This window comes from Molossus molossus, unplaced genomic scaffold (assembly GCF_014108415.1).
Source record: "Molossus molossus isolate mMolMol1 unplaced genomic scaffold, mMolMol1.p scaffold_m16_p_7, whole genome shotgun sequence".
Classification (NCBI taxonomy): Eukaryota; Metazoa; Chordata; class Mammalia; order Chiroptera; family Molossidae; genus Molossus; species Molossus molossus.
Window position 1 is genome coordinate 1701247 of NW_023425401.1, and position 18490 is coordinate 1719736.

Sequence of the window (18490 nt, forward strand, 5' to 3'; positions counted from 1 at the left end):
GTTTCACAGTCTCGGTTCCTCACGGGCGCCGGTCGCAAGCACCTCCTCCGCCCTGCTCCGTTCCTCTCGGCCTTCTAGCAGCAAATCCAAGGGTCCTGGCCTGGCACCTCCTCGGCCTCACTTCCAGTGCATCTGGTCTTACTTTCCCCTCCCAGGAGCACCGGCTCCTTCTGCTCCCAGGTCCGAGACATCCTCCATCACGCTCCTGTCCCCCACTCCTTGGCAGATATCAGCCGAGGCCCTGTTGTCGGCTGGACTGGTCTAAGCACGGGGACATGATTCCGTCCTGGGGACGGACCTCCAGGGCACAGTGCCTGCCTGCCCCGGCCTCCCATCTTCACTCCCGCCTGGTGCTCTCAGGAGTGACCGCATGTAGGTCTGCTGAACCGGACAGCTGGGGACAACCAGAGCGGTACCTGCAGTGAGTGGGACCTGTCTCTGGCCCTGGGTGGCAGGAAGAAAGAGTCAGAACTGCGGAGAGAGAGGGAGGCAGCGCTCAGCAGCAGCACCATTGCTGTTGGTGCTGAAGGAGAAGCAGTTTCTCCCTGGAGGCTAGGAGGCCTCCAGTCCCTCCTAGCACCTGCTTTGAAGCCGGTTTGTCCATGTTGAGGTGGGCGGGGTGAAAGGAATTTGTCTGGAAGCACCTCCCACAGCCCAGGCCTGAGCCCAGAAAGGTTCCCTTTTTATGCATCTGAGCTTTTTCAGTGATTTCAAGAGGAGGGAACAGGAAGCAGTGTCCTGGGAACAGATGTCCCCATAGAAATCCCATGTTCGGGGTTACTTTGAAGTTACCCCCTTCCCCCACCCCCACCCCTTTATCCCAGAAAAGTAGCGCAGTTCTTGACCAAACCAAAGCGTAAAAACAAATCCGAACCACACGGGCCTCTGCTTAAGGGCCCGGCGTTCTGACAAAGTGAATCACGAACGTTTCTATTGGTGGCAGAAGAGACAGCGGGCAGGAACGGGGAGCCGAGGGGGAGGGGGGGATTCGCAGCGATTCAGAAAGCAGGCTTTGTGGATTTTTATGAGTTTCTTGCTCTTACGCGTCGGCCCCTCTGAGTTTGTAAATGCAAAGAGGGAAAAACTCCCGACCGCCTGCTAAGCCAACTCGGCCTTCCAATTGCAGATCCATCAGGGTGGCTCAGGATTTCAGCGGTGGCAAAAACAAGCCGTCCACAGGGTGGAGAGCCAGAGGGGCCCATTAGGAAGGAAGACATCAAAGAAAAGAAGAAAAGAAAGACAGAAGCCCAGATGGAAGATCCAGTGGAAAGTCAGTGAGCGACAGGGAAGGAAGGAGAATGGCAGCCTTGGCCAGGCTGGTGGCCGGCAGCGGAGTGGGGGACGCGGCCGCGCGCGAGAGTGACAGGTGGGTCTCGCCTTCCGGAAGCCGAGCAAGTGGAGGACCCCCAAAGCCCGGCGGCGGAGGGAGCCGGGAGCGGGAGGAGGCTGCCGCAGGCGAGAAGGGCGCGCGGGCTTCCTGGAGCCTCTCGCCCGCCCTCCGCGCTCCGGCCGTCCCCGCCTCTGACGCGCCGCGGCTGCCCGGCTCCCAGCTGCCTGGTCTGGAGAGCTCCCCGCGCCGCCGGAGGGGAGGAGCTAGGTCTGGCCGGGACCAGGAGCCCCGGGGATGAGCCGCGGAGGGCAGCGCGGGCACTGACGCTAGTCGGGGCAGCCACTGCTGGCCGCGGGCAGCGTGATGAGCAAACCCGCGGAGACGCCCTAGCCGGGTGCACGCGCCGGGCGGAGCGCGCAGGTCGGGCTGCGCTCTCCGGCGGTGCGCCCGGCGCGGTCCCCCGCCGCCCGGAGGATGGGTGCTGGCGCACCCGGGCTGCGCCCTCCGCTGCAGCCCCCGCGCCCACCGCGAGCCCGGAGTCTGGCCGGCGCCCTACGATCATGTATGTAGGCTGGGCGCCCGACCCCAGGGATGAGGGTGCATGTTGGTTGTCTTCTCCCTGGGCACCGTTCAGCCTCCCTGGAGCTCGGCAGGAACTCCCTCCTCCCCAAGTTTGTAAATATGGGCGATTCGCCCCAGCCGAGGTCCACTGGGCCCGGGCTGGGAGCCAGCAGAGGGCTTGGATGACCAAAGCCTCACTGGAGACCACGTGAGGGGGAGGGAGACTGCTGGAGCGCGGAATTGGGGTGGTGGGATTTGGGGGGCGTGAGGGTGGCTGGGTTTCCGCGTCTAGGGTTCTCTTGGCCCCTTTGGGCGGCAGAAACTTTAGGATCTAGAAAGGCTTTGGGGACAGGGATAGTGAGAGGGACTCACCCCCGCCCCGCGCCCCCCCCCGCAGCCCCCCCACCGCACACTTCGGCACTGGTCCTAGCACCTCTTCTGCACCCCCAGACCCCCTCCTAGGTACGAAGCCAGTGGAAGACTGGGCGCTGCGGCCCGCGCGGGGTTCTTTCTCCGCTGCCAGGTCGCTGGGCAGCCTGCTTGGCTCCGTGGCCAGTGGGGGAGCCAAGCCCTCGGAATTCCCAACCCCGCCGCCTGGGGTGGTCAGGGACACCCTCCTGGGCAGGGGACCCGGGGAGGAGGGCGGGAAGCAGGGTCTGCCACCCGTACTGGATGCATTTGAAAAGTTGTTGGAGGTGAATCATGGGGCTCTAGCAGCTTCGCTCCATCCCCTTGGTCCCGGGGTTGAGGGGGTGGGGTTCCCGCTTAGCTCCCAGCACAGCCGCGCATCTCCAAGTCCATAATGGAATTCTCCATTTGGTAACCTAGGGGAATGTGCGGCCAGGACCTAGGGAGGGGCGCCCTGGGAGCCCAGTAATGTGGCTCGATCCAAGGTTTGCCGGTGGGGGGAGGGGAGGCTGCGGCCCGGCCCCGGCTTTCCCGGGCTCCGCCAGCCGCCCTAGGCCATCTCCGCCGCTAATCACGGCTACGTGAGAAACGCTGCAGCGGCTGTTTTTCTGGAACTTCGCTTCCATGTACGTGTCCACACGAAGTCGTGATGTCTAAGGAGCCCCGCTGGGCACGGGCGCGGGACAGGCGGTCCTGCTGGTCCCCCTGGAGCGCTGCGGGAGCCCGGCGGCGCGGGGCCGGGTGGGGGCCGGGCGCGCGCGGGCCGTGGGGCTCAGCTGTGCTGCTGTTCTCTCCACAGGGACGGCGGCTCCCGGCTGGCGGCGGCGCGCCCCCGGGCTGTGAATGCGACTCGCCCCTCGGCCGCGCTCCCCGCCCGCCCGCCCGCCGGGACGTGGTAGGGGTGCCCAGCTCCACTGCGATGGCAGTTGGCGCGCTGTCCAGTTCGCTCCTGGTCACCTGCTGCCTGATGGTGGCTCTGTGCAGCCCGAGCATCCCGCTGGAGAAGCTGGCCCAGGCGCCGGGCCAGCCGGGCCAGGAGAAGCGGGAGCACGCGTCTCGGGACGGCCCGGGAAGGGTGAGCGAGCTCGGGCGCCCGGCGAGGGACGAGGGCGGCAGCGGCCGGGACTGGAAGAGCAAGGGCGGCCGTGGGCTTGCCGGCCGAGAGGCGTGGAGCAAACAGAAGCAGGCCTGGGCCACCCAGGGTGAGGGCGCCAAGGCTGGGGACCTGCAGGTCCGGCCCCGCGGGGACACCCCGCAGGAGGAGCCCCCGGCGGCCGCCGCCCAGGACGTAGCGGGCCCGGACCCGGCGCCCGCGACGGAGCCGCCCGAGGAGTACGCCTACCCGGACTACCGCGGCAAGGGCTGCGTGGACGAGAGCGGCTTCGTGTACGCCATCGGGGAGAAGTTCGCGCCCGGCCCGTCGGCCTGCCCGTGCCTGTGCACCGAGGAGGGCCCGCTGTGCGCGCAGCCCGAGTGCCCGCGGCTGCACCCGCGCTGCCTCCACGTCGACACGAGCCAGTGCTGCCCGAAGTGCAAGGAGAGGAAGAACTACTGCGAGTTCCGGGGCAAGACCTACCAGACTCTGGAGGAGTTCGTGGTAAGAGGCCAGCGCCCGCGGGCGACTGGGCACCTCCCAGGAAGGGGGCGACCGCCCTGAGCGCTGTGCGCCCTACTGTGCCGAGGAGGCGCCTGGCTCCCCAGAGGTGGACCGCGCTGGGCCGCGCCCCCTGGCACACCTCTGTGTGTCAGTGCGCAGGGAATCTTCCGAAGCCATGTGGCCACTTGACATTAATTCCTTTGTCTCCCCCGCGACAGGGTTTCCTTAGAGCGAAGCCCCAGCTCTGAAGGGGCAGGCCAGACCTCCTTGGGGCTGTACTTCTAACATTAGCTGTGGCTCCTCCTCTGAAAGTGTGGCCTTTGAAATGCTCCACCTGTTTCCAAACACAGGGTGATGCGCTCTGCCTTGGGGGCATGTGTTCCGAAGCTCACAGCCTATTAAGGGAGACGATTCATGTAAATAAGCCATTTCCCTAGATTTTGTGTTGGGGCATCGTGCGGAGATTGCGAAAATTAAGAGGAAATGTTTGCTCATTGGGTGCCCAAACTTGGTGGTTGGCAAAAACCAAGGAGCCAGTTCTTGGGTAAAAGTGTTCTGCTTTAGATGAGTACTAGTTACAAGGTTACCAGCACTGGTGTGGCAGCCTGCAGGCTGCTTTTCAAACCTACCTTAACTTAGTTAAACCTCATACCAGCTGTAAGTGGAATATTGCCTGTTATCTCCAGTTTATGGAGAAGAGGACACTGAGACACAGAATATTTAAATAATGTGGTGAAGGCCACGCAGCAGTTCCGGAGCGGCCAGTGCCCACCTCAGCAGTTCTACCCTCAGGTGCATGCCTTGGCCCCCTGCACTCAGCTTGAGCCCAGAGCGCAGCCCCTCGGGGCGCTGGTTAGGACAGAGACGCATGCGCTGGGCCCACATGGACCGGAAAAGCCCGGACTCTCCATTAGTGGGCCTGGGAGACACCGGCACACTGTTCAGTCTTTCCAAACCCCCAAGGTCGGCTCAACCCATGGCCTGCCGGGACTTGGCCCACTGACTGGGAATGCCAGCGATGTCCTGGGTGGCAGAAGGGATCCTGGACCCCAGAGCCCCCAGAGCCAAGCAGGAAGGGCAGCTGGAGAGGGATCCCGCTGGCTCCCCAGGACACAGCCACTGAGAAATGCAGATGCGGGTTTGCCGGGGATGTGACTGCTTGTAGGGAGGGTTAGGCTTGACTCCCGAGTGGTGCAGAAACAGGAAGCCAGAGGACGGGCCTGCAGATGACGAACAAGTGTAGAAAACGTGTTGTGAGTGAGAGTCAGGAAGCACAAGTTTCCATTTTGGCTTTGCAGCTCACCAGCCACATGACAAGGTCACAGCCCACGTCCCCTCTGGGTTTCTCTTTTTGCTGCAAGATAAGGAGCCAAGCTGCTGCGGAGGCTCATGGGAGCTGGAGCCACAGTTCTTGGCTTCAGCCCTTGGAGGGACAAAGAAAACTTTGATGAGAAACTCGTATGAACCAGGCCCCGAGCACACGCGTGAGCAAGTCAGGACCCCTGTCCTCAGACTGCTCGGGGACTGCTGGGGAGTTGGGCAGATGCCTCCCCAGACCTGGGGGTACGGCAGAGGCTGAACTGGCCACGGCTCTGGTGGAGCCCGAGGAGGGACTGCCACCTGGCCTGGGACAGGGCGGGAGGCACAGACCCGACAGAACAATTCTCTTGAGACGTAGGCTCATAAGAAAATCTAAGTGTTCTCAGATCAAAGACAAGTGGCTTATTTTTAATTATTAACATTTATAGCTGCACCGTATGGCGTTCCACCGTCATTTCTTCAAAGTGCCCCACGAGGAAGGCTGAGGTACTGTCAGGGTTTTGATGTACAACACCAAACGCGTCACAGAGCAGCTGTGTCCACCCGAGATCACAGGTAGAAGGAAGACCCGAGACTCCTGCTCAGTATGCACTGCCAAGCGCCCGATGCCCCGGGGCCGCTTTGGGGGTGGGGAGGGGGCCTCTTACTGGGCTCCTGTTTTCAGGATTGGGCAATAGGTAGAAGGTGTGTTAAACTCTGGAGATGGCAGAGGATAGACAGCAGCAACAGGGAGATTGGAAAGGTCACCGTCTTGGGAAGACGTCAAGGGCCAGTCAACCTATGTTTAGACTCTTACCCACATGGTTCATCTAAGTGACTCTTCGTCCTTAACTTCCGTCCAATGGTCACCAGCTGGGAGGAGGTGCCCAGCTGGGATGCTCCATGTCTTTGATTCTATGCCTGCTCTTACAGTATGTATAACTGCGTGATGATGTCATTGCGTGTGTGTGTGTGTGTGTGTGTGTGTATCTCCTGCTTGTTCATTTCTGTTAGTGTCGGGAAAATTTCCATGCATTGCCTTAATTTAGTGTGGCTTAGTGTCAGTTCGTCTCGGTATTTTTGTTCCCTTCCATGTCAAGAGAGAGTGCTTTCTTTGGGGTGTCGAAGGATGAATGTCGGAGGGTCTAGGGTCAGCTGTGAGCCCAAGGGCTCTGTGGGTTGGGAAATGGAGAGCAGTTGGATGCCAGGTGCCCGGGTGCAACCACCGTTCACGTGCCCGCTCGGGGTTCCTGGGCGTCAGCGCGAGAACGCGGAGCCTGCGGTGTGCGTGGCGCAGAGTAGATGGAAAATCGAGACGGAGGCATTTCCTGCCTGAAACGCCCCCTGGGGTGCTATGGGGTCCAGCTGGGAGCAGTTTCCTCCCCAGCCAGGAAGGAGAGGGAGGCTGGTCGGGGTCTGTTTCCTGGGGAGGCACGCAGGCGCCTCAGCAGCCTGTTTCCTGCTTCCCAAGGGCGGAGGTTGCGGTGGAGGCTGGGCATTCGCCCTGGGTCTGGGGGAAGTGCACTTGGTCCCTGCCTTCTTGTGCGTCTCCTGCCTTGGGCACGTGTCTGCTTGCTGCCCTTCTGCCCGGGTTTCTCTGCACTGCACACCTGTCTTCCCCCATCGCTCCATGTTCTTCCCTCGTGACCTTCCCACTTCAGCCTGGTCGATCTCAGCCAGATGTCAGCAGAAGACCTCACTCGCTGCTGCAACAAAATATCATTAGAGCCCTGGCCGGTTTGGCTCAGCAGTTAGAGCGTCGGCCTGCGGTCCAGAGAGATCCGGGTTCGGTTCCGCTAAGGGCACGTACCTCGGTTGCGGTTTGTCCCCGGCCCTGGTTGGTCATGCAGGTGGCAGCCACTCGATGTGTCCCTTTCACGTCGATGTTTCTCTCTCTTCCTCTCTCTCCCTCCCACTCTATCTGAGCAAAAAAAAGAAAAAGGAAAAATGCCCTCTGGTGAGGAAAAATAAATAAATAAATAAATAAAATACCATTAGGCAGCCTGTGATGATGAGAGCAGTTTACTGTGTATATCCAGCTAAGAGCGTGGCCACCGGTAGGATTTTCTCTGCCTCTCAAACTGTACCAACAGCCCAGTTCTTCACCCCGTACCTGAAGACATCCAACTTGGAACAAGGAAGTCTGTTGCTTGGTTTGCATTGTTTGTAAGTGGACGGCATTTTCATGCAGGGGCTGCTTCCTAGGGTGGGTTCCTTTGCCACTAAGTATGAGGGCCCACATGGCTTAACCTTCAGAGATGTATTGTTTCGTCGCCCCGGGGGCTGGAAGTCCGAGATCAAGGTGTGGCAAGGCTGAGGTTCCTCCCGAGGCCTCTCCTTGGCGGGCAGACAGCTGGTCTCCCTGTGCCTCACGTGGTCCCCGCCCTGTGTGTGTCTGTGTCCTCAGCTCCTGTCTCATGAGGACACCAGTCATGTTGGATGGGGGCCAGTTTGTATGACCTCATTTTAACTGAATCACCTCTGTAAAGGCCCTGTCTCTAAATACAGCCATATTCGGGGGTGCGGGGCGTTAGGGCCTAGTGTCTGGACTTGGGAGGGGACACACGGAGCGGCCTGCAGCAGAGGGTGGCAGGCACAGGTTGTAAGAGGAGTGTGGTCAGAGGGGCCTCGGTCACTGTGACAGGAGCGTTTATGAAGAAGGCACGGAGCCATGGGTGACAAACTGGCTGCCCGGGACAGGTGCTCCCCAGCCATGAGCCCTCTGCTTCTCGGCCCCACCCTAAGCACGACTTTGGGGTGCATGGCTGATGTCACTGGGAGTTTGCGGCCTACATAACTCACGGGCGACTGACAGGCTCTGTTGAGGAGTTTTTAATTCTCCCCCTCTGACTACCAAGCAGGCCGGCAGCAAATCAAATTTGAAATTCATTAATAAGCAATGATTCTATTTTGGGCAACAAAAGGAATTGTTCCCCTCCTGGGCATCCCGGCCCCCGGGGGACGGTGATGGCAGGAAGGGGGCGTGCCGCCCCGCTCGGTGTTTTATGGACGCGGGTGGGATGTTTGCGGCTCCCCGAGATAAGGCCGCCAGGACAGCTGAAATTTCACTTTGCTTGGCTGTCGGTGGGTGATATCCGCTCAGTGTGTTGCACTGGTTATCACAGCCGATCGGGAGCTCTGATTGGCAATTGTACACGTCTTTGAGGGAAAAGAGAAAATGCATTATTAATAAGTGCTGCGTGCAGGGCTCTCTCAGAGCGTGAGGACTGTTGACGTGGAGATAACAGAAGGCGGCAGGTGAAATGCTGGGACCACTGAATCCAGGAGAACCGGGGCCACGGTGGCGGCGTCGGACGGGTGACTCACCCCGTCACAAAATCGCGTCTCTAGAAGACAATTAGTGCAAAAATATCTTACGGGAAATGTGGAATCAAAGGCTCCATCCAAATGGTTCTTCATTCCAAGTGACGAAGCCTCGGTAAGAGGAAGACAGGATTCTCCAGGTTTTCAGTGGGCGGAGCCTGCACCCTGTGGGCGACACCCCGAACACAGCGCCGTCAGCTGTCAGGGCCGCCGGTCCATGGAGCGTCCCGGGAAGGTCTGCGTCCTTCCTTGGGTAAGTCTGAGGCTGGGCCGTGGCCTCCGAGCTGGCGTGGGTTCCCAGGAAGACCTTGAAATGCTGGACTTCTCAGTTTCTGCCTCCTGTCGGAAGCCATTCGAACACGGACAATGCAGCGAAAGTGGGAGTCTGCGTGGCCTGGACCTTCCGGCTGTGCGCCAGGCCCGGGGGGGAGGTGCCCGAGTGACTGCTGTGGTCCAGCTCGGCGCAGCGTTTGGTCGGCAGATGCGGTGGGATAACACTATGAAGGTTGCTCTTTCACGATGGGAAGAAGGCCGGCAGTATTTATTCAGTATCTGTACGCCTTACACATTTTGGGGGCCATTTACACAACAGACTGATGAGTTGGTCTTTTCTTTATTATTAAAAAAAATTTTTTTTTTCTTTATTGATTTGAGAGAGAGAGAGGAAGGGAGAGGAAGAGAGAGATAGAAACATCGATGAGCGAGAACATCGATTTGCTGCCTCCTGCACGCCCCCCACTGGGGATTTGGCTACAACCTGGGCACATGCCCTGACCAGGAATCAAACTGGCGACCTCTTGGTGCAGGGTCGATGCTCAATCAGTGAGCCACACCAGCGGGGCAGTATTTTCTTTACTTTAAAGGAGAGAAAACCAAGGTTCAAATCACTTAAGCAACCAGATCAGAGTCCGTGAGCTGGCCAGTGGCGGTGCCGGGATGTGAGTGAGCCGGCTGGACTCTGACATCATGCACTGCCAACCGCACCGCCTTGTCTCCCATCACACGGTGACCAAGTGTGGCCAAGAGAATCCCGGTCCCCGGAGGAGGGACACTCATGCAGGCTTGGGTCACGTGAGTGCACGTGTGTCCAGTACACACTGGGTCTGTGCAGTTCAGTGTTTCTCTCTGTGGATTTAGGTCCTGTTTGGCTCAAGCCATCAGGACAAGATGCGTATCTGTGCCTCCAGAATGTGAAACCTTGAGCTGTCGTGAGAACAGAAGCGGTGGTTCAGGAGTTCCCCGAGGGCGCGGGGGACGACTCCAGTGGGGGACGGCTCCAGCAAGGGTGCACCGAATCTCCAGAGGGGGCCACAACCTCGGGGAGCAGCAGGTCCACGGGGGGAGGGCACAGACTGGTGGCCCGAGAACCAGCTCCAGCCCAAGACTGTGTTCTGCTTGGCTCCCAGCCCGTGAGCCATTTGTTTGACGTGCACAGATATTTAGCAAATGAGGGGTTCACAGAAATCCCCGGGTCGCCCGATTCCTGTGAAACACTGATGGTCCCCAGGTGACAGCCACCTGCCGAAGCTGAGCCACACTGTCTCTTTAGCAGGGCGCTTGGTCTCCAGCTGACCACAGGGCCACCGGGCGTGACTGGCTGTGGTCCCTGAGCCCCATGGCTGTGTAATGTCTCCGTGTGCACAGGTAAAGAAACGCCACCTTAGGAAAGGGATGCCTCCTTCAAAACCACACAGCAGCTCGTGTCGGGGAGGCTGAGGCCCGGGCCCCAAGCTGTCGAGCCCCCCCCTCCAGTGTGGGGGACTCAGCTCCCAGAGCTTCCAGGGCAGAGTAGGACCAGCCGAAGACTCTGGGCTGGAGCCGTGCACCATGTCATCCTGGGGCCTGCGGGCCTCACGTTGTGAGAAGCCAGGGAGACATTCACGAAAGCAACTTGAGCCTGCACAGCTCTGAGCAGAGAGGCAGCTGCTGGGTCAGCACGGGTCTGGAGGGGCGTTGTGTGCCCCCCACGCGGCTTTGGTCTCCAGAAAGCCCGCCCGCCAGGCTGCGCCATCGGGGAGCTGCTCCTCGGGGCCGCGTCTTCCCGGAAATATGTCCTTCTCAGATGATGTCTCCAAATCTGATGCGTTTCAAACTTTGTAAAAGAAATCATTCTTGCATTTATTTATTCAAAATATGTTTTTGGATATTTATGTGCCAGGCACCCGTCTGGAGACTGGAGATACAGGGAGAGACCATCGGGTCCCCTGGTGACAGGCAGCGGCCTGGAGTGTGTGGGGTGTGCAGGGCATGGCACGAGGGACCCGGGGGGCAGGTGGAAGCCACACATCTGGACTCTGTTGTTGTTGTGGGTCCTTACTAAGTGACAGAGGGGTCCTGGGCGGCTTTCTGGGGAGCAGACAGGAGTGTGTCTCGAACAGCAACGGTGCGTGGCCGCAAAGGCCAGAGACGCCGGGAGCCACCCTGCAGGGCCCGGCTCTGCCCGCGCAGCTGGGCTCCCTCTGGCTGGCCCTGGTGCCAGCCTGACGCCCTGCCAGCTGATTTACTTGGCATTCTATTTCTGTCGGGCGCTGGGGTGCAGCCAGGACACCGAGTGCCTTTCGAATGTGCAGGAAGGGATGATGCCAGGCACCTGCCCGGGGCGCCCTGGGTCCCCCCGAGGCCCGAGGCCCCTGGACAGGCACAGGGACGGGAAGTCTCGCCGCCCGAGGCTCTGCAGCTTCGCCCTCCCGGCTGGAACGATGCTGCTGTGAGCACAGTGGGACCACCCCGGCCTGGGAGCGTGGGGGACCGACAGCCTGCAGAGCCGCCGGGCACAGAGCGCGCGGGAGCCGGATGTCATCATGTGCCATTCTTCTTCTCAAAAGCACAGCTGAAACGGCCGAGGGAGAGGGTGTGTCCCAGGGAGGAAAGTCAGCCCTGCGGCGGGAGCCATCTGAGGGCTCCTGCTGGGCCTGCGCCGGCCCTCGGCCCTCACACAAGAAGCCAGCCATGCGACAAGCCCACGGCCTGGGTTTCGGTCAGATCCGATCAGGACGTATCTCCCTGAAGAGCCTGAGAAGCGGTGGGCAGATGCCCTCCCTGGACGGGCCCGGCCACCTCCCACTGCCGGGTCTTCTCTGCGTGCGCCCTGAGTCGAGGGCGTGTGCCCGTTTGTGGGCGTGCAGCCCATACGCGTGGGTCATTTATGTTTAAAGGAGCCCCAGGCGGGTATCTGACCGAGCAAACACCTCCACCCAGGCCCCGCAGCACCCCGCAAAGAGGGTTCCAGAGACTGTGACGTCAGAATAGAATTTCCATGACGAGAGTCAGCCAGGACAGCGGTCTGATCTACCCAGGAGTGGGCATTCAAGGGAATATTTAATATACATCAAGAAACCCGTGCAGGAGTCAAATGTACGGCACACAGCACGAGTGTATCCAAACCCCAGTCAACGTTGAAAAAGAAGCATAACTTGTGTACATGAATTGAATACTATAATAATTGGAGTGATATGCAATGGGAGGGTATGACGGCAAGTTCGGTAAAGATTATAAGTAATTTAGGGACCCAGCAGATGGATTTGAAGACGCAACCCAGAATGAGATGTAGACACTTGGGTGAAACACGGGAAGAGATGTTCAGATACGCCGGGGACGGGGACAAAAGCCCAGGCACGCATCAGAGAATTCCGAACGAGAGAGGGGAAGAACTGGAGAGAGGGTGTCCCAGGCTTTCTAGCTGAAAGACCACTCTTGTCTAATTCAGGAACCCACTGAGTCTAAAAGAAGATCCATAGACGTGTATCCACACCTCGCTGCATCTCGGCAAAGTCTCCGAACGAGCAACGGCAAAGGAAGGATGTTAAGAGCCACCACAGAGAAAAGTCTCCACCTGGAAAGTAACAGTAAGTAGGTTGTCAGCCGATATCGTCTCCACGGGAGAAAAGCCCAAACAATAGAACATCTTTTAAGAACAAAGAGAAAGTACGTGTTAATCCAATTTACGTGCCCAGCCAAACTATCTTACAGGAAGCAGCCTGAACAAGGTATTGTCACGGACACAGAGAGCGTACCACCCGTAACTCTTCACTGAAGTGACTTGAAGATGCAGCTGAAGGGTGACATTGGGAAGAAGGCACATTTCCCAGGAGTAAAGTCACAGACCCAGGAAGGCACAGATCAAAACCACAGTGTGGTACTTCTCACCCAGGGGCCTCCTTGGCCCGGCAGGGGCATTCGGCAGTGTGTGAGGACACGTTCGGTTGTCATAACTGGGGTGGGCTGGGGGATGTTACTGACATCTGGTGGGCAGAGGTCAGGCATGCTGCTGAAATCCTACAGGGGTGCAGCGCAACCCCCAGGGCCAATGTCGGGAGCCGGTGCTGATCTGACTGGACTAAACCCGGGGTGGGGGTCTCCACGTGGCGATGACCGACTGGAGGGCCTGATGTCTCTGTGCTTTGCAGGGGTTGGTATGTCTTGCACTGACTTTTGAGTTGGAAACTTTATCTTTACACCAATAGGCAAGCCCATTAAATACAACGTTTAAATGTTTCTTGAAAAGAAGTTATTACTGGGTCCAGCTCAGCTTAGGCTACGTCTGAAATAGGTGGACATTCTCCAAGGCTCATCCAGGTGTCCACGGCAGCTGGTCACAGACGCCCCGCGCTCCAGTCATCCTGGGCGAGGGCCCCCCAGTGACTTCTCCGCGCCCTGGCTTCTCTGACCCTCACTCACTGGGCAGCTCAGGAACTCAGCAACACCAGCTCCACCTGACGGGGTCCTTCCGGGGGGCATCTCTGCACACTCATTTCTAGTCCCCTGGCCCAGCTTCATAAACAATGTCTCACTTACACTTTGCTTCCAGATTCCACATCCTTTGGGTAGAGGTAACTCAATATGTTTGTTTCAAGAGGCTTGGAACAAAATAACATGTAAGCCCTGGCCGGTTTGGCTCAGCGGTTAGAGCGTCGACCTGCGGTCCGGAGAGACCCGGGTTCGGTTCCCGCTAAGGGCATGTGCCTCGGTTGCAGTTTGTCCCCGGCCCTGGTTGGTCGTGCGGGTGGCAGCCACTCGATGTGTCCCTTTCACGTCGATGTTTCTCTCTCTCTCTCTTCCTCTCTCTCCCTCCCACTCTATCTGTGCAAAAAATGGAAAAAAATGTCCTCGGGTAAGGATAAATAAATAAAAAAATAAAATAAAATAAAATAACATGTAAAATTAGTTTCAAGCAAGTCGCATCTCACACCCTTCATTTCCGTGGCGGTGGCAGGAGGCACGGCTCTGCTCCTGATGACACCCCTGCATTGTCAAGAGTTACGTGGGGACTCGGGGCCTTGGCCGGGGACAGGCTGCCCTGAGCACCGTGGCCTGGACCCGCTGGGCGCTAACCGCGCTGTCATGGAGCAGAAATGTCAGGGGCAGGAGGATTGGGACAGAAGTGATTCTGACAAGGCCGCTGCCTGTGCCGGGCCTGTGAGGAGCGGGGACGCCGGTGGCCCGAGGGATAAACTGTGCTCGGATGTCAGCCTCTCCACTCGGGTCGCCTCCCGCTGGCTCCCAGTGCCCCCGGGAAGACAAGGTCACCTTGCTCCTTGGTGACACTTCAGCAGGCAGCTCCCAGGGGCCAGGCCGACTGGGCGTCTCAGCGCGAACAAGATGGGTCCCTGTGGGGTGAGGGACCCCGCGGTGCACAGGACGTCCCGGCCTGGGGACGCCACAGGTGGCCCGTGTGACTGCAGCCTGGGAGGACGTGGGTGGAAGGTGCCCGCCCGCAGGTGCCACCCTGCTCGGCCCCGGCCAGAGCTTGCCCGTGATCGGCGGCGGATGCCCCGAAGGGAGCGTCAAGGAGGAGCCGCGCTCTGACCTCAGGTGGTGTCCAGACAGGTGCCCGTGTAGCCAGTAGCCCCTCTATAGCTGAGGACTGTGAGCCCTGTTCCTGGGGCCCCACCAGCTTCGGGCAAAGGAGGCCGACTCACTTCTCTGCTGGTCTCCTGACTCCCTGCTCACGACGGCGGGTCTTACTGCCGTCTCACATGACGGAGGGCCACCTGGAGCCAGCGGCGTGGTTCTGCTCCTTCCGGCGTGTGAGCACGCACGTGTGTGAGTGTGTGTGAGCATGTGTGCACGCGCACGTGTGTGATCTGTGCACATGTGTGTGAGCGTGTGCACATGTGTGAGTGTGTGTAACTGTGAGCATGTGTGCACGCACACGTGTGTGAGTGTGTGTGAGCATGTGCATGTGTGTGTGAGTGTGTAACTGTGAGCATGTGTGCACGCACACGTGTGTGAGCTGTGCACGTGTGTGAGAGTGTGAGCATGTGTGCACACGTGTGTGATCTGTGCACATGTGTGTGAGCGTGTGCACATGTGTGAGCATGTGTGTGTAACTGTGAGCATGTGTGCACGCACACGTGTGTGAGCTGTGCATATGTGTGTGAGCGTTTGCACGTATGTGCGAGCATATGCATGTGTGTGTGAGTGTATGAGCATGTGCGCACGCGCACGTGTGTGAGCTGTGCACATGTGTGTGAGCGTGTGCACGCATGTGCATGCTTTGGGAAGAGGGCGCATGGCAGTTCAGCGCGTTGTCCTGCCACAGTCCTCACCTCTTCTGCACCGAGATCACATCTCGCTTTCTGACTGGTCGAGTTCCTGAAAGAACCTGCATTTCTGACCCCCAGAGACCCAATCCTCACGTCACACCCCCACGCCCATCTTTTAAGTCTATTCTGGGGAAGACATTTCATTTTGATCATATTCGGTGAAAATCAGGCCTTTTTTTTCTTTTCTTTTATCCTCACCAGAGGACATTTTTTTTTCTTCCCATTTTTTGTTCAGATAGAGTGGGAGGGAGAGAGAGAGAAACATCGATGTGAAAGGGACACATCGAGTGGCTGCCACTCGCACAACCCACCAGGGCCGGGGACAAACTGCGACCGAGGTACGTGCCCTTAGCGGGAACCAAACCCGGGTCTCTCTGTACCGCAGGCCGACGCTCCAACCGCTGAGCCAGACCGGCCAGGACAGGCCTGTTTCTTTCTCGCAGCTAGTGCTTGTCTTTAACCCTCACCTCTGATTCTAAAACAGATGGATTTAGGGCTCCCCATTCTTTCAACACGAAGAGTTGTCTTCTCCCCCGGGGCTGCTCCAGGTACGCCTGCCCCGTTCACATCAGGTCCCTCCGTCAAGGGCGAAGCTCGGAGTCTAGGGAGGAGAAAAGTGGCCCGTGTGTAACTCCACCCAAACTCGCCCGTTTCCCAGGTGAGCGGACACCCCCACCCCTGTTTTGGATCCTGAGTCTGGCTGCCTACGGCCTGTGGTCCCTGGATCCCCCCGAAGTTCCTCCACCCTCTCTGTCCTCTCTGTCGGCAGCCGGCCAGGGGGTGGAGGTCGGGGGCTGGCCCACTGTGGCACATCTGATTCTACGGCAAAAGTCCGGGTGCAGGGTGCCTTAGCCAGCTCAGGCCGTCGTAACAGACGCTGGAGGCTGAGAGGCTTCGAGGACAGAAATTGGCCCCTCACAGTTCTGGAGGCGAGAAGTCTGGGATCGAGGCGGCAGTGTGCTGGGGTTCCGCCGAGGACCCTCTCCCCTTGCACTGGGCCTTCCTGGGTGGAGAGGAAGAGGGATCTGCAGTCTCTCCCCTCCCGTAGGGGCACAATTTCCACGCTGAGGGCCTCACCCCATAACCTCCTCCGGCTCCCATTAGCCTCCCAAAGGCGTCACCGGCCACCACACTGGGAGTTGGGGCGTCAGCACATGGACTTGGGGGAGACACACACTGAGTTGGCAGGAGGCAGGTGTGCTTGCTGCGTGTGGCCCGACTGTGCTCCGCCGGGTCGCGGTCTCCCGCCCAGAGGCCGGCTTGTTCTCCTCTGCTGTTTGCCACCACGGAAACCTGACACGTGGCCGGCTCCCCGCTCCTGGGTGGCCCGCACCGTCGGCGTTCGTCTGCGGAGTTAGTCGCAAGGACTGGTGAGCTGTTCCACGGAGGCCTTGCTCCATCCGGCTAAAGCACAGAGGAGGAAGGTTGGTCTGGGCGGAGCAGGGAGCCGCCAGGGGTGGGTGTCGGGTCCTCACACTGCTCCTGTGCTGCGTGAGCGCAGACTTGCTTTCTTCCTGGGACTGGGAGCTGACGGTTCTTAGTTACGTGCCTTTGTGTGCAAATCCCTTCTGTGGGAAAAGACCAAGAGAACAACAGCAGCCTCCTCTCTGCAGGCTCTGGCTGGGGGCAGCCGCTTGTGCTGGGGGCTGGGAGGTGGCTGTGACCAGGTCACTTGGAGGGGATGGAGGGGCACAGGCAGGGGCTGGGGGCTGCACTGGCCCCGAGGGAAGGAGGAAGAAATGCAGGGTGCCCCAAGGGCACCTGCCATCCCGCTGGGCCTGCTGCTTTGGTCTGGAGACTGAGCTTTGAGATGCCTCCGGCTAGTTGGATGAGACAGTTTAGGTGAGAACCTGGAGCGGGCGGGCGGGGGGGGGATGCAGTTGGAGGTGACAGTCGGGAAGGAAGCGTGACCTGCATAGCATCTTCCAGGCCTCCAGCGGGGACTGGGGGGGCTGCTGAACGTGGGCAGTGTGGCCAGGACAGATCCCTGCAGGCAGGGGCGGGGTCTGAGCAGACCCCCATTCAGCCCACCGCCCGGCTTGCCCTGCGGATTCCCGGCAGCTGCCCAGCCCTGCGGGGGTGCTTTTCGCTCTGTGAACAAGCAGGGTGGACGCCTGGCGCCTGGGTCCCCTCCTGCTCCCAATTCAGGCAGCCCCGGGTTGTCAGAGGCCAGCCGCTTCCCTGGAAGGGGACTTGGTGACTTCCCTCCAAGGGCCCTGCTAAGACTCAGCCGCTGGGAAGGACGCTTTCGCCACCTGGTGCCAAAGTGTGGCAATGACTTTGGCTGCCCCTCCCCAGGGCCAGGCAGAGGCTCTTCCCGTGGGCGGTGGGCGGGTGGTTTGTGCAGCAACTCCATTCTGACCTGAGGTCACGGGGCACATGACAGGTGAGGGGTCAAATGTGCAAACGAAGCCCAAATGCACTCGCACGAGCAGGTCTGCCGGTCCGAGCAGCTCCCTGGTGTGGAAGGGCTTGGTCCCCAACACTGCCAGCGTCTCGGTGTCTTTGGAGTTTCCCAGTCTTTGAGGCCTTGGTGTCCCCAGTTGATGTCCGAGGCACTTGGTTTAATCAATATCCATTTGTGTAGGTCTCATGTTGCATTTCGGAATTGTTTCCCCTGTAAATCATATTGCCTGTTCTTGCTTAATTGTTTAGAAATAAATGTAATATTTCCTTCACAGCCCTGGAAGCGGATATTCGTGTGATGCAAACACGTATAGAATTACGAGCATTACAGGGTCTAACTCTTTTTTTTATCTTCACCCGAGGACATTTTTGCATTTATCCTCAGATAGAGCGGGAGGGAGAGAGGGGGGAAGAGAGAGAGAGAGAAACATCAGCATGAGAGAGACACATCGCGTGGTCGCCCCCCACACGACCCCAACCAGGGCCGGGAACAAACTACAACCTTGCCCCTGAGGTCAGAGACCCTGCAGCTGAGGTCAGAGGCCTGGGTCTGAGGTCAGAGGTCCTGGGTCTGAGGTTAGGTCCAGGCCCTCAGCCTATTGCCCAGATTCCTCCTGCCCCCTGCCCCCCACCCCTCACCCCTGCCCCCCGCAAGTGTTCATCCGTGTTCTCACCTTCGTGAAAAATGGCGGAAGTGGAGGGTCCATCTGGCGTCAGGGACCGTGATGCATGAACGACACAGAGCGTCCTCCCTCCCCCCCTGTCCTGAGGACCCCGTGTTCCTTTTACCCAGCATGACCCCTGACCCCTGGTACATAGTGGGCGCCTCGAGAGTGGGTATTTTCCCTCAGATGCCAAGTGCACCTCTAGGCTGTGCACCCCAATTCTGTCGGCACACGACTGGGGTTGTAAGTGGAGAGGAGCAAGGAGGGGCGTCTCTGTGGGAAGGGCTGCCATGTCACACGTGGTGGCATCTGCTGACGGGTTAGGTTACCCCTCGTTACATTTCTTCGGGGGACA

The 18490-nt window shown here is 59.3% G+C and overlaps 1 protein-coding gene across 1 annotated transcript in view; it reads left to right on the top strand.

The window, feature by feature from the left end:
* Nucleotides 1–1298: 1298 nt before the first annotated feature.
* The window catches only part of VWC2 (von Willebrand factor C domain containing 2), a 41088-nt gene continuing 23896 nt past the window's right edge, over nucleotides 1299–18490 (top strand). Inside the window, exons 1-3 of the mRNA XM_036247398.1 lie at nucleotides 1299–1366; nucleotides 1844–1892; nucleotides 3099–3896. Coding sequence (XP_036103291.1) covers nucleotides 1299–1366; nucleotides 1844–1892; nucleotides 3099–3896 — 915 coding nt within the window. The remainder of the gene's footprint in view (nucleotides 1367–1843; nucleotides 1893–3098; nucleotides 3897–18490) is intronic.